General features: G+C 32.5%; 1 protein-coding gene across 1 annotated transcript; it reads left to right on the top strand.

The window, feature by feature from the left end:
• The first annotated feature begins 1,189 nt into the window (after positions 1 to 1,189).
• LOC149149980 (protein EDS1B-like) lies at positions 1,190 to 1,675 on the top strand. The gene has a single exon (XM_089442647.1). The coding sequence runs from the start codon at positions 1,190 to 1,192 to the stop codon at positions 1,673 to 1,675; it is 486 nt and encodes a 161-aa protein (XP_089298773.1).
• The last annotated feature ends 14,167 nt before the right edge of the window (positions 1,676 to 15,842 follow it).

Below are 15,842 nucleotides of genomic sequence, written 5' to 3'. Positions count from 1 at the left end.
GATGTCTTTAGTGAGAGTTACTTCAGAGTGCATGTGGAGTAGTGATGAGCTCTTAAGTGCTTGTAAAAGTACTGTGATTTAAAAATCATCTAACGTTGCAGAATGGATTGCTCGTTAAAAGTATTTCGTTTGACTCACAATATTATGACTAATGGAATTGAATTTATTTGTCAAACATTACTAGATTGCTTACCATGGAGGGTTGAAGAGTTGTCCAACCACTATTAAAATGCTTACATGAAAGTATTCATGATTTTCAAGAATAGATGGTAAGTAATGGTAAGTTGACACAGAGAATTGTTTATTATGAATGAATAAGGGCCAAGTGGTGGCGATTAGAAGTTGCATATTTTTGCAATTACGAATGCTTCTGACTATTGATGCTTATAACTAATGATATTTCTTATGACTATATCATTACTATTTTGTTGTCATTTCTTGGAATGAAAACTTTGATTTTAAAGAGGAAGGATCACATTTTGTGTGGTTTAGATGGTATACAATGAGTAAAATCTCAAGTTCTCAATGAAAGATAAACACCGAGGACGGTGTTCCTGTTAAGGGGGGGAGTATGTAACATCCCTACCATAATAACTCATCATAATAAACCGTTATGAAATATTTACGGGTTGGTTGTAAACCGAAGGTCCGTAGTAACTCAACGTAAAATAACAGTTATGAATAGTTACTAGTTAGTTTCGGAACTGATTCTTGGTATTCTGTTTGGAGCACTAATTCCATGGTGCGGATTATTATTAAAATCGGAAACCTTGTGTTGTGTTAGGGGGTGCTAATTAAGTGACGCGGTTATTATTAAAGTCGGAGACCTTAACGCTTCATTGAAGGCGGGTATTGTGCGTTCCACGAAAGTCTTGGTGTGGACAGGGAAAATACCGGCAAAGATCGCTTCAGGGATGGCGATAGCTTACGCGTTGTCGGCCATTTGAAGCAGTCCGAGGGTTTGATCTTTGGGCTCGACAAAATTTCGATACTCAGAGTCCAATCTTTGTGCGCCCGGTATTTGAGGAGGAGAAACGAATGGGATAGGCGAGGAGGCTTACAGTTTCGGGGGGACATTCTGATAAAGGAAAATGTTTTAACTATTAATATGTTTTTTTGGAAAGAACCGAAACGAACCATTGAAGCGTGTATTTGGAAGCGGCATTCCAAGGATTTATTTGCAAGGTCAATGGGCAAATCAGAGAGCTTTTTCTCAGAGAACATGTTGTTGGCTGCCTGCAAATTATCTTGCAATGTTTACATCAGTGAAGTCCGTGATGATCCTTCCTATGTGAGGACTGATTTGGGAAAAACTTCCGTCTTCGCTTTCCGTGGCTCTCTTGATTCCCATCTGTTCACATCCAAAGCAACCAAATATGGAGAATGTCAAATTCATGGTACTGGTTTTCTGGACTGTCTGAAAGATGTGAACAACCAGCCAGCTTCAGTCCATCGGGATTCTCTCAACCAATTTCTTTATATTTCCAACAATTCAAGCATTCAAGAAGAGGCCTGCCTGGATTATGAAAGGGGGAAGACTATGGTATTCACCGGTCATTCCATGGGAGGGGCCATTGCTATGTTGGTTACTCTATGGATGTTGAATAAGCATCGGAAGCACGGCAACCCTAAATCTGTTTTCTGCATGACATTTGGCTTCCAAGGCAATCGGTGATGGAGGCAAGGTGGTTGCGATGAACAAGATAAGTAACTTTCTTGCTTTCTGGAAGGAAAAATATAAATATAAGTATGCTTTATTTGGGTATCTTTTGAAAGATCTCTTACCAAATATAGATAGAATATAAACATAATAATATGCAATGAGGAATGTGAAGAAAATGCAAGGATGTAAAGGCTAAGTATATGTAGTTTTTCCTTCTATAAATTACATGGGAATTTTGTGTTAAATGCTTTATGAATCTAGATAACTTTTGATGTTTTGAAAATGCATTACATGCATGAGGGAGTTAGCTAATGACGTGCTTGTGGGCACATAGTTATTCATTCTTGTAGCATCTTTTTGGTAAGAGAATGCATACTTCAAGTATGTGTTCTTTGTATGTTAGCAAAACTATGATAAAATCTTGAAAATAGCTATGTGAAAGGAATGCATGTGCAAGGCGCAGAACAATAGTTATTACCTGGTATGTAAACATAACCAATGTGTTATATGTTTTAAAAAGAAACATGGACTTGTAAAACTAATGGTTAGATCTCTTAGAGAGAGATATGTACCAGTGTGAACAAGCATTGTGAAAAGTAGAACAAGAATTTTACTTGAATAGATGTACTAGTTAGTTAGTATGTTATGCTTGCTCATGCAGATGAGTAGATGTTAAAGGATCACTTTTAGAGGTTGTTTAATGAATTATTGATAATGTATCTAATATTGTTGCCAAAGCTTGTTGACAACTACATTGACAGGAAACGATGGCGGATGGTGCCAAAGGAAAAGTGATGTTAACTTTGTGGCAGGAAAAGGATTAATGGTCCATGCAGATGAGTTCAGTTGTAGGATCGTACAACGCCAGAACATTCATGCCACAAAGAATGTTGTATGTGGCGGTATGTAAGTAAAAGATTACGTGAGAACTGTATTAGCTTTTAGCTAGTTATGTGATAACTTAATGATAACTCATTGTAATGATTTTATAACAATGGTTAAGGGATGGAATCCCTTATAAGCCATTGAGTGAGGGGTGAAATCCCTCACGAGCGTTTAATAATAAGATTAAACGTTTGCTGGTTTTCACCCTACGGGGTTTCCAGGGTAAATTGGTGTTCAAATGGTGTGATTGCCTTTTGTGTCCGTTGATAATGATGAGTCCTTGATGATGATGGTTCTTTATTTGATGTGACAACCATAATGTCTTAGTACATGATTATCTAATATGGTTAAGGATATCAAGAAATGGATGCAAGGATTCATGAGACAGTTTATGTTATTACAGTGGTGGTTAAAGGTTATGCAATGGTTATGAAACTTACTGTCTTTGATGGCAATTTACTTGATGTACTAATGAATAGTATATCTAATGGTTAATGATGATTTACATGCGAGGTTACCGGGGTATGTGACACTTTTCGTTACGACTCTCTCCTCCTCCTTTATAGGCTATCTATCTCCCTATATACTTCCTCTACCACCTCCTCTTTTCCGGCTTCTGTACCTTTGAGTCCCACTTCATATTGCTCCACCTGCTCCTTACATGTCTCTTCATGCTCCACCTTCTCCATCTCACATATACTTCCTCTACCACCTCCTCTTTTCCGGCTTCTCTGCCTGTGAGTCCTACTTCATATTGCTCCACCTGCTCCTGACATGTCTCTTCATGCTCCACCTTCTCCATCTCACATTCACGTCCTTTGCTTCGACCTGTTCATCAACATAATGTGATTATGTAGAATTAATTTGTGATGAGTGATGAATATAAATGCTTTAAAAGTATTACCTGCACCAAACGTTTTACCAATCCCAAATCGGGCTTTAGGGTGCAAGTAGGCCGGTTGATGAGACAACATTGCTCGCTCACTGTAACGTTGCTTGCATTGCCAACGATATGGTATCTATGTGGTGCTCACACATTAAACAGAAAATTAAAAGAGATCACGGCCTTCCATTGAGCCTCGAACAACGGTAGATAACTATCTGAAAACAGCACCTCTGTGGCAATTTTACGTGTATCGTGGCGGCGCATGGCTTCGTATGCTTTTCGACTCTTGCCACGACCTCTCAATTCGTGACACCTCCGTCGGTTACGCACCTCAATCCCACTAACATTCAGATTTACCTATATGCTCTCAAATGTAAAATTTTCTATCATTTGACCTTTTTATATATCACATTTTTACTTTGCTACGGAATTTTTTATCATTTAATTTATTAGATAAACTTTCTGAATGACATATCTACCTTTTGCCAAAATTGAGAAATGTATATGTATATATTAAAACAGAAAGTTGTATCTGAGCTCACTGCAAGTGTACATCAAAGGAGTTTTCTTGCCTAGGTAAAACATGGCTAACTATTTCTGTATAACTACCTAAGATTTTATGGAATGTCCCGCCGATTTCAAGTGCCAACTGTTTTTTATCTGATTCCATACATCTTGCTTAAAAACCTCCACATCCGTCTTTTATAATTCCATTTTTTGTAAAAGTTCTGGAATGTTGTATTATTTTAGAACTTTAAAATTTTCCTAATTTGAAAAATAAATATCAATATAAATTTATTTTATTATAATTTACATTTCTCTAAATCTATGAGTATTAAACAATTATTATTATTATTATTATTATTTACAAAAATCTCTTTTAAAATGTGTATTCAGAAATTTAATTTTTTTATTTTTCATAAATTCAAAATTAAAATAAATTTATTCAAAAAAAATTATATATATTTAAAGATGTCATATTGTTTTAAAATTTAAAATTTTCCTATTTATTTTTTAAATAAATATCAATATAAGTCCATTTTAATCTGAATTGACTAAATTTATAATAGTTAAACTTTTCTAAATACAAACTTATTTTAAAATATCTTAAAGATTTAATCTCTTTTTATATTTCATATATTCAAGATTAAAATAAATTTCTATATATAAATTTTATAAATTATACATCTTCTCTTGAGAATAAGATTTTTTTTTAATTGTTTTATATATTATATTTTGAATTGTTTTATAATTTTTATTTTGAATTATTTTATTTAATATATACATATTTGAGATTCAATATGGACATTAATTAATTTTTTTTTATAATTGATATTTTAATATTATTTTCTAGTTTCTCTTTTCTCTATGTATATATATGGAGTTGATATTGAAATATATTAGTTAACACAAATATTCAAATATTTTAATTAAGAAAGATAGCTAGAGTATATATACTAATAGAGAACAACTAGAAAGTATATAGACATCTTTGATGCTCCCACTAAGGGAACTAGACCAATAACACAAAAATAATGATTTTGTCTAAGATGTGTGAGAAATATTAGCACTCTGAAATATATAACATGAAAACATAAAACTAGAAGTATCATTTCATGAACCTAGAAGTTCTATATAAGGGTAAGCAATGCTTTTTAGTATAAGAAAACTAGCAAAAGGCTATGTAACTAGTGCCAGAATTTAAATTAGGGGAACAATTTCTTCCAAGTCAGTGACTAGACATAAGTAGTAACACACGCTACGGTTGAATGCCCATTACATAAATTAGTAGGAAATGACTTTATGGTCAACTTGGATTTGCAAGTGAAACTCATATAGTTGAAGTAGAATTGCCTAGTACTCTTCACTACATTCTATCCAGAGATTACCCACGATGGTATTCATGATAGTATAGATATAGAGTGAGAAAATATTTGGTCTTACATTTAAGGGTCCATATCCCTAATATATGATTCTTTAAAGTGTAATTAGGAGATGAGGAAAGTTAGAATCTATTTACTAAGCCTTATTCTCATTGCCCTCGAGAGGAGATAAGTGATATTGGGAAGGAAAACCATTTATTCTTAAACAATATTCTTTTATTTGCATCCCCAAAGGTGTCTATTGGTTTGTTTCAATTTTAGGGTTGTGGAGTCCCCATAAGTGAAGTCAATTTGGTCAACATCTAGCCCCACTAAGATATATAATTGAAAATTATGACTTGTAGAGGGAGTTTGAAGGATAATTTCTTGGATAATCACCATTGAGTCACTTATCAATGTTACCTTTTGATCAACCTTTTTGCTTTTGAGAACATTGAAATTTTGTATAACAAAAAACACTTCAACTTCATTACCATTGGTGATTTAAACCTTGAAGCAAGATCCATGTCTTTTCATCCTTTAATACCATAAGAAACCCTACTCCTTGCACTTACCTCCCTTTTAAATATTATACAAACATTTTTAATCCTTAGCAATCATATAATATACCTACATGTTATAACAATTTTGTTGATTATATACCCTCCATGACGAAACCGTGAATAAGTCCTAAGGTTATTCTAGACATGCATGACTCCTTCATCATTTCATGCGAGATAGACTTTCCAAATGCCCATAAATACTAATATGCTTCATGTAGCTTTTTCACATTTCATAGTTAACCACAACAAAATTAACACGATATAATCTTAAAACTTCTTTAAACGTTAGAATCTACTAATAAACTAACCATTAAAACTTCCAAATTTCCTTGAAGTTACTAAAACCCCAAAAGTCATAACTTTATAAAATTATTGTTAACACTAAAAATATTTTATACAAAATAAATCTCAATTACTAAAAAAATAAATATTAATATTACTTACTCTAACATCATTTTTTAAAATAGTCATTTGTACCGTATCATTTTTTAATAGTCATTTTGGAAAACACAAGAAACTTAGATTTCACAAACCTGTCGTGCACTGCCAAAATGATTTGGTGAAAATATTTATAATTTACTTGTGTTATACCAAAATTAAAAATTCAATTTAATCATTTCTCACATATTTAATAAAATCTTGTTTGATGAATTTTTTTACAAATAAATGAAATTTTTTTAGCTTAAAAAAAATACACTTTACATAAGTGTGTTTTTCCGTCTTTTATGTGTCCAATAAAATCAGAATAATATTGTGAAAATATTTATAATTTACTTGTGTTATACCATTATTAAATATTCAATTTAATCTTTTCTCGCATATTTAATTAAAATCATATTTTATGTATTTTTTTATAAATAAATGAAAATTTTTAACTTACACAAAAATCACATTTTACATAAGTGTGTTTTGCCGTCTTTTACGTGTCTAATAAAATCAGAATATATATATATATATATATATATATATATATAATATTCTTAATTTCATTTTACATCTTTCATATTTAACAAAATCATATTTTATGTATTCGCTTTACAAATAAATGAAATTTTTAGCTTACACGAAAAAAACACGTTTTACATAAGCGTGTTTTGCTGTCTTTTAAGTGTTTAATAAAATCAAAATATATAATTGGATTTTATATATATATATATATTAATATATCTAATATTTTTAACTTTATTTTACATCAGTGTGTTTAGTGTAGGTATCTTTTATATATCTAATAAAATTACAATCTATCTCTCCAAAACGATTTGACTATTAAATTTATGTTTTGAAACTGTAACTTTTTAGGACAAAACACATGCTCTTAACCATTAAGCTCATATATATAGACATCATATATTCCTATATTTAATGCATTGATATAAAAATGATTATTATTTTTATAACATTTTATTTATAAAAAAATATTATATTGATTTACGTAATCACAAAAAAATATTTCTTCTAAATCATTATTAGAATAAATAAGTGTAACATACAACATTACCATGTAGTACTTAATTTTTATGCAAAAAGTAATTGATAATTTTAATATATATATATATATATATATATATATATATATATATATATATATATATATATATATAACCTATTTTAATATAATCTTAAATTGATTTAATATTATTATAAAATAAAATTAAAATAAAGTATTTATAAAATATTTTAATTTTAAAATGAATTATGGGTTTTGGCCAAGTGGTATCGATCCATGGTTAAGAATATTGTTATATTGCAAGTATTAAGTTTTAATTTAAAAATGTTATAAAATTAAATTAAAATAAAATATTTTGATTTTGAAATCAGCTATGGTTTTGTCCACAATATTGGCTAAAGCCTATATCACATTCGGGAATATAATTTTTTTATTTTCAATATAATTTTTATATGTGACATTTCAATTTAAAACTACATAAAAATAGTCATCAACCAATTTGACAAACAATTTAGATTTAAAATATTTAAATTTTTTTTTAAATTTTCAATACTTTAATAAACTTCTTAAATTTTGTTTAAAAATTTCAAAACTAATTGAAATTCAAATATTTTTGACCCAAAAAAAAAAAAAACCAATATATCTTGGCTTCATGTATAATAAAACCTAATTTATTTTACTCAAATAATTATTATTTTTAACATTTTTTAAAAGGAATAACTATTTTGATTTTTATATATAATATATATAGGAAATTACAAAATAACTAGTTTGATTACACACACACATATATATATATAAGTTTAGATTATGCACGGAAGAATGATCTATCTATTAATGTGATGCTATCACGAGGATTATGTGAAGTTGTTCGAGCTTGGAAGTCTCCGCAAATAATTTAATTCCCCAAAGTAGCTTCGAAACCATGGTGAATCAATTTTAATTTTAATATTAAATATTTTATGTTTATTATTAAAATAAAACATTTTATGATATATAATAAATTATTTATAATTTTATAAAATGACATATAATAAATAATAAATAATTTTATTTTTATAAAAATATGTGATTATTATTTAATTAAAAATAAATATTGCTAAAAAATATTTAAATGTTATTTGATAAGATTGTATTGTCAATTAAAGTGCCAAGAAAACATGATCCTCCTTCATCCCTGGTGTCTATGTCCTTGGCAGGAGACGATAAGACCGAGGCTAGGTTCGCTTAGGATTGGTCACGTTAGTCTTGTAGTCATGTTGAGTCCTAGAATTCATAGAAGGCATCTCCAACATGAGTTGAATTTGAAGCATATTCAAGTGACAATTGATAAAAGGCAAGGTCAATTGGTGCACCAAGCAAGCTAGGGCAAGGAAACTATCAGTGTGAAGGTCCTGCAAGAATTCTTTTGGCAGTTGGCTTCGATTTTAGTAACCAAAATTTCCATGATTGGTATAAGTTTTCTTTTTTGTCTGCAAGCTCATTAGCAGGTGTTTTCCTTCTATATCATTGGTGTAATTTCTGTAAGGGTTCTGAGTTAGTGTTGTAAGATGATAGACTCTAGACTTTTAGAAGGAAAAAATGCAAGGGCCTAATAGACACCGACAAGCATCATGATGAAGGAGAAGGTTCCCAAAGTGCCCTCTTTTCCCTCATCCACCCATCATCAACAACAATGACTGTCACTTTCTTTTGTAGCTCATTCATCAGCTCTCCCTCCAGGTAGCAAACCAATTAAACAAGATGCTAGCCCTTCAACAATAGATGGATTGTTAAAATGATGAAATCGACACTCTCCATCGTCAAGTGCAGAATATGCCAACGACAAGCCCGAAAAAGAGACCACGACTAGCAAAAGGGTATGTAAATACTGAACTGGCAGATGACATGTCAGTGGATTCCCCTCATGGTGAATAAATAAGTGTTGTAAAACTCTATTTCTCTGTGGCCAGTTTTGCAGAATATATCACTGTAATCATGCCAATAGTAAGTCTGTAACTATTTCTTGTTTTTGTGAAGACGAGTTAGAACCTCCCAACGAATTTTCTTTTGTCATAAAATTTTAACTTTGAAATAATGTAACTCCTTGGCAGCATTCTCTGTGTTGTTCATGGCATGTTCTTAACTGCCTCTCAAGGATCCATTAACTTTGGCGACGCATCTATTTACTAATACCTACAAGTTTTGGTTTAACAAAAATTGTGATTCCAACAAGTGGTATCAAAGCCAAAGGTCTTGAGTTTAAGACACCCCTGACTCACGCTGGGGGGAGATTGTTGGATTTGACAACACTCCCCATGTGTTTAGTGACATGTGGTTAATCACCTCCCAAGGATCCCTTAACTCCACTGAAAGGGTTTTGGTGTAACAATAGTCATGATTCAAGCAAGAAATTCATTAGATAAATCATGCAAATGTTATATAATATATGATACAAATTTTAGTTTAACTTACTTATTAACTTGTGTTAACTGCATAGATGAGATTGGTGTGGTTATGGTGATAGTAGATGGATATTCCAATTGTCAATTTTATTAATAAGAAATAATATATATTTATTTATTTTTTAAATTAAATAATATATATTTAAATAAAAATTATTAAAATTTTTGCATGATTTATTTAGATAGTAAACTTTATTGGCTTGAAAATTTATTTTTCATAATAATTTTTTATTAACAAAAATAATGATCACATCCTTATTATATTAAAATTTCATCATTCATAAAGATGTCTACTCTTTTCTATTGTACAATTTGACAATTTAAAAGCATCCTTAGCTTAGGAGACATCACCTATGTCTCGTGGCATCCCTTAATATCAAGATATTTGAGATCTTTGAGTTTTGCGATTTCAGATGACAATGATTCTAAATGATGACATCACCTAAGACCTAGACATTTGGGATTCTTGAGATCTCTCATTTCACATTGAAATGATTTTAACCTTTTACATCCCTTGAGATGTAAAAACTGAAGGTTTGAAAGATTGCCAATTCCTGAATTTCGGTATATCTTAAACTAATCAATTCAAGTTGCTTCAATTGCCACAATGATCTTGGCAATACTTGTAGCCCTATGTTACATAAACCTAACACCCCGAGAGAGGCGAGGTTAGGGAAAAATCCTCCCGGAATATCTTTCAATTCAAAATCGAGTGTTAAAGCTAGAGTGACCAATTTTGGACATCGTAATTCCTTGCCTGGTAGAGATGCAATATTGCTATTAAAAAGGGAGAGCATCCTGCAATTATCGTGAGTCTCGACGTCATGGAAAAGGGTGTCAATTTCGGGGAAATGTTGACTTGCCATGGCTTCCTATGACAAGGCCCAAGTCATCAGATCCATAATCTATTTGTAGTAGGAATAAGGTTGATCTAGAAGTAACTTTACATAGTTGTGCACAATATCCATTAACTTGTCCACACATTTTCTCTTTATTTTGCATTTTGTGATCCACATATGCAACACATCGTGAAACGAAATGTACCAATCTTCTAGAAAAATCACACAATACTAAAAATTTGTTTTTAAATGAGCATGGACTTGGAAATAATGATTCCATGCTAAGTTTGAAGTGGGTTTGAGATTTGTAGGTGGTTGTTGAGATATCCTCTTAACTCTTATCTCTAATGTTAGAATTAGTTGGATCTGAGACTAATTATATAAATGTGTGGTAATTGAGTACAAATGTGTGCAATAAAAAATAATATTTTGTGTATTTATGAGTACTGTGTCTACAATTTAAATTTATTTCTTGCTATCAAATCCCATATGGGCCTGAATCCCTCAAAGTAGTTCCCAAGAAGATGAAAAATATGTGAGGATTAATGATAATTCTATGTATATAAAATAGGTGTAGATTAGATATTACTGTGAAAGAGTATTATTTATGTGTTGAGTGTGATCTACGTACTTTTATATTGTTTGAAGAGTAATCCCTGACATTGTAACCATAATGCCTTTCGAGGTTTGAAAGTTGGAGTCACCATTATTCCAATGTTTGGCTGGGATTTCTATGTGTTGTTTCTCACTATTAACACACACCCTTGTTTAATGGTTTTCAGTTTTTGGGCATCATTAAAAGGGCTATATAAGAGTCTTGTTATCTACTTATCATTAAAGAAAAGCCGCATGTAGGAGAGTCACTATTATATATTTAAAAGATCAACTTAGTTTCAATGTCGGTGGCATCATTGAGAAATACATTTGTGAAGTGGATGTCATTAATGAAAGCTAGTGCAACATCATTGCAATAGTGGATGTGGGTCTCCTTAGCCATGGATGGAGAACGAATCTGCATTTACTACATTTTATTTCACATATGCAATCTTTCACAAGGAAAACCAAGGTGTGGGAAGTGCAAGGAAAGGTGAGACTATGAAACGATTTTACAGTATAATTTCATCAATCACTGCTATGAATTCGTAATCAACTACAATGCGTGTTCTTGAAGGGAAAATCCTATTGTAAGTGTAAATAATCTAACACACTTTCATTATTTTCCATATGGACATGATGGATCCCATGCTTCAGTGCCTGGGATCATTTAACATTGCTCGAAGTCCCCTCGCTTGATCAAATGTTTGAATCCGACAAGATTATTCCCACCAATGGTGGCAACGTCCTCATGCTAGTGCTTAAAGAACATAGAATAATGCAGAATGTAATTTTGTGTTGTGCCATGTTATCTCGTTGATTCCTTTGCAACAAAACTGAGTCAAATAATTGATACGCGGAGTGATTTACAATGCATTTGGAAACATACAAAGAAATTATGTCAACTACGGATGGAACATTGAGCTTCAACCATGTGAGGAGATAGAGACCCTATATGCAATGTTATTGTGTGGTGTAAAAAATAAGTGACATTTTGTGGTGTAAGAAAGAAGTGACAACAATAATTAATAATATATCATCATTTTATTTGTAAAATTTTATAATAAAGAACCAATCAATGCATATATTAACATAATTTAAATTACTAGTTCTTGACATTCTTCGGTGCTGAGAGAACATATCACTACCTTGATTATGTGATTTTGTTATATGCTAATGGATCTTTTTGTTATTATGTGCTTCAAGAGCATCATTACAGGTTATTTTTGTGAGTATGTAGATTTGTATGTCAAAAGAGGTCAAATTGTATAATTGACTTCTGAATACACTAAATACCCAGACAACTTACCTTTATAACTATCAAAATTGTAGTTTTCTGCATTTTGATAGGTGAAAGTTAGTCCATAAAGTGGTTCAATATTGAGATATTCCTTCGGACATCAAGAAGTGTCAATTCTGCAATTTTGTCAATGATGGTCAAAGGTATTTATTTTTTAAATGGAGGTCAAGTAGTAGCTCAAATTTGTGGTGGTGAAGAAGGAGTGGTGTCTACGAGATTAGACTAGAGTTAGTGTAAGTGCTGATGAAGACTATCGAGACAAAGATCAATATTATTATTGTAGTTTGTGTTTTTAGTATTTGACATGTAAGCGTTAAGGGAGGGACTTGGAGATAATGCTTCCATGCTGAGTTTAGAGTTGGTTTGAGATTTGTAGGTGGTTGTTGAGAGATACTCTCAACTCCTATCTCCAATGTTAGAATTAGTTGGATATGAGACCAACTATGTAAATATGTGGTAATGGAGTGAAAGGTGTGCAATAAAGAATATTATTTTGGGTATTTATGACTACAATGTCTACAATTTCACTTTCTTTCCCATGGGGTAAACTATCATAGCTCCATCTCAATTGCTGATACAGATCTTGATGAATGCGAGGATGAGTAATTGGAAAATTTGAATCCACTATCTAAATCTTCCTTAAAGCAAGGTTCCATAAATTTAGGTCCCAATTTCCAATAATTATTGAGGGTATTACATTTATAGCCAAGGGAAACCCTTTACACTCCTCCATGACTACTTTGGCAATATGATGGATGTCCTTCAAAGCATGCCCATCTTTAAAGGCTACTCTGCAAAATAATTCCTAGGTCTCCTATGTTGGCAGTGGCTATATTTGTATGGACTGGTTTGCATTCATTACTAGAATTAGATCTTTATTTTGAGTATAGAATACGAATTTTATTCCTTTGTTCTTTCCAATTTCCATGCTCAATTAATTGAGAGTGATTTTTCTTCACATGTCATCTAAAATCAGGAAAAAAGTTATTCATCTTGAGATGTGCTGAAAACTTCATCCTCCGGGTATCAACATCATTATAAGAACAACTAGAAAGGCCTAAATTGGTCGCATAAGACATACGACTATGAAACTCTAGAATAGAAAATTGAGCAACTATAACCCAATTCACATGATAAAAATTCCACTCACCTTGTAGGTGTTGTCGACCTTTTCTATCAATGTTTTTTTTCTGACCCCACCCATCCCATATACAACAAATATCCAATCCCGGGGAGAATTTTTAAGCCACCTCTTAAGTCACATCTCAGTAGATTTAATTTCCAACCTTACAAGTCCAGTGTCTGCTTCGTCTTGAAGTAGTAAGTTTTCCTGTTGTGGTTCCACTGACACAATATGTGGAGCATTGTGAAGCACACAAATGTTAGTTTGAAGATTGTGAAAGAGCTCATCAAAAGTTTCCTTCCATATTAAAATTTCTATGGAGAGATTAGAGTTTCATAGGAAACAATCGATATATCATTACGACCTTCAAGAGCATTGATCAACTCTCGTTCTCTTCCAACTACATCTTTCATATTTCATAGATAATTTTGCAGTGACTTAGGGGAATTCTTTTACCAATCTTGACATTGATCACTAATATCGAGTAAGAGACTCTTCATACGATTTAACTTCCCTTCCAGATGCTAATGGTTCTCATCCAACCAAATAACATTGTTTATTTGTCAAATGAGTGGAGAAATAATGCTATTGTTGATATTATTGTTGGAAATATGTTTTCATTGATGGAAAAGGAAAAGTTAAAGTTAATGGCAAAGGTAAGAAATGGTGACTGCAAATGCATTGGTAAATATGTTATCATTAGTGACAAAAGAAAAAGTAACAAAGATGGAAATTGCCAAGCCCCATAAATGGTGTTGTTATTATTGGAAAAGGAAAAGGAAATGGGAAAGGTGGAAAAGAAAAGACATGGTAAAGGATGAGTCCCAAGAAGATCAACATGGATGAGAATGGTGTAGAGAATTTGGAGCCAATTTTACAGAAGTAGACCATGTAAGAAGTAGGTGGAACACACACAGATGGAACGAGCTTGAAAAAATATTTCCAAGGATATGTCAAAGATTGAGAATGGCCTCTTGGATAAAAGATAGAGCCAGTCAAATTTTGGTGACCTTATGTCCATGATAACAGAGCTAAAAGGTGATGGGATGAGCCTTTCGCACCTAGAAAAAGTTGGCACAAGTTCCAAACCTAACAAAAAAGGTTGGAAGAGCTTATATACAGAGCTCTTTGTAGACATAGTCGACAACGCAACAACATGAAGCATTTCTATTAGCGCAGGAGGAGCACACCTAACAACCCGGCCCAATAGAGTTACCCCGACTGTATAGTTATTGAGAAAAAGTCTTAGTTTCAGTATGAATGGAGTGGGATGATACCAAGTGATCATGCCATCCCAATGGACTTACCTCGATGACTGCATCTTGGAGCATTACATAAGCCACACATAGTGAAAGTGCCGAGAGATATGGATTGAGACTCACTAGATTGTGCAGAAAAGCAGGAATAATCATTTTTATTTTTTAAGGTCAATCCCACCTATAAGACTGGCCCACTAAGGGCTAGCCTAGAGGTATAAAAAAGCTGCAAGTGAAGGAGAGATGTCCCAACTGAAGAACAATGAAAAATCCATGAAGCCTTGAAAGTATTTAATAAAGTAAAATGGTGAAAAATCAGCCTTGGACCCTTTTCCTCTCATTTATGATAGATGACAGGTGGTAGAATTTGATTGGCCTAGATGATAAAGGATGATGACATAAGTACCAGCCAATTAGAGAATGACACATGACAGGAATATTTGGACTTTTTTTGGGCATCCGAAAGCCCCATATTTTAGTGAGACATGTCACCTATCACAAATCGAAACGTAGCACAGGTGATGTTAGCATGATTTCATCCTGCTGGATGGAACCTGACAAGATGTTAATAGTGTGCAAAAGGGATGTGTTGGGAAATAGGCGTTTGGATGACGAGGTAACTAATTCAGCCTGAATAGCTTTTCTATTAGCACTTGTTGCAATGGGAGGACCCCACCAGGATAACTCATCTTGTAAGATAGACCCCGTCGGGTTTGTTAACAGAGCACAGTGGAAGCACGGGGAAGTGAGCACTGGGAAATGGAGGATAGATAGATAATGCAACAGAAATCAATCAAAAGGAACCAGGCAGTCCTCACAAGCCATGTCTACCTAATGGATAGACCCCAACTATTTATAAAGAGGGTGCAAAGGTAACATGCTTGGGTAAAATGGGTTATGGGTAAAGCCCTGACGCTTGGTCATTTCGCGTAGAAATAGACCAAGTGTGTAGTGGAATAAAAATAGGCATAGGCTAATAG

Source organism: Pinus tabuliformis, chromosome 9 (genome assembly GCF_031772625.1).
Source record: "Pinus tabuliformis cultivar Carrire ecotype Pingquan chromosome 9, CPIR1, whole genome shotgun sequence".
NCBI classification, from domain to species: domain Eukaryota; kingdom Viridiplantae; phylum Streptophyta; class Pinopsida; order Pinales; family Pinaceae; genus Pinus; species Pinus tabuliformis.
The sequence above is the reverse complement of the archived record's forward strand: the minus strand, read 5'-3'. Positions and strand labels throughout refer to the sequence as shown.

Coding starts and splice junctions, on each gene's coding strand:
- LOC149149980 (XM_089442647.1), top strand. CDS start 1,190: ATGGGCAAATCAGAGAGCTTTTTCTCAGAGAACATGTTGTTGGCTGCC.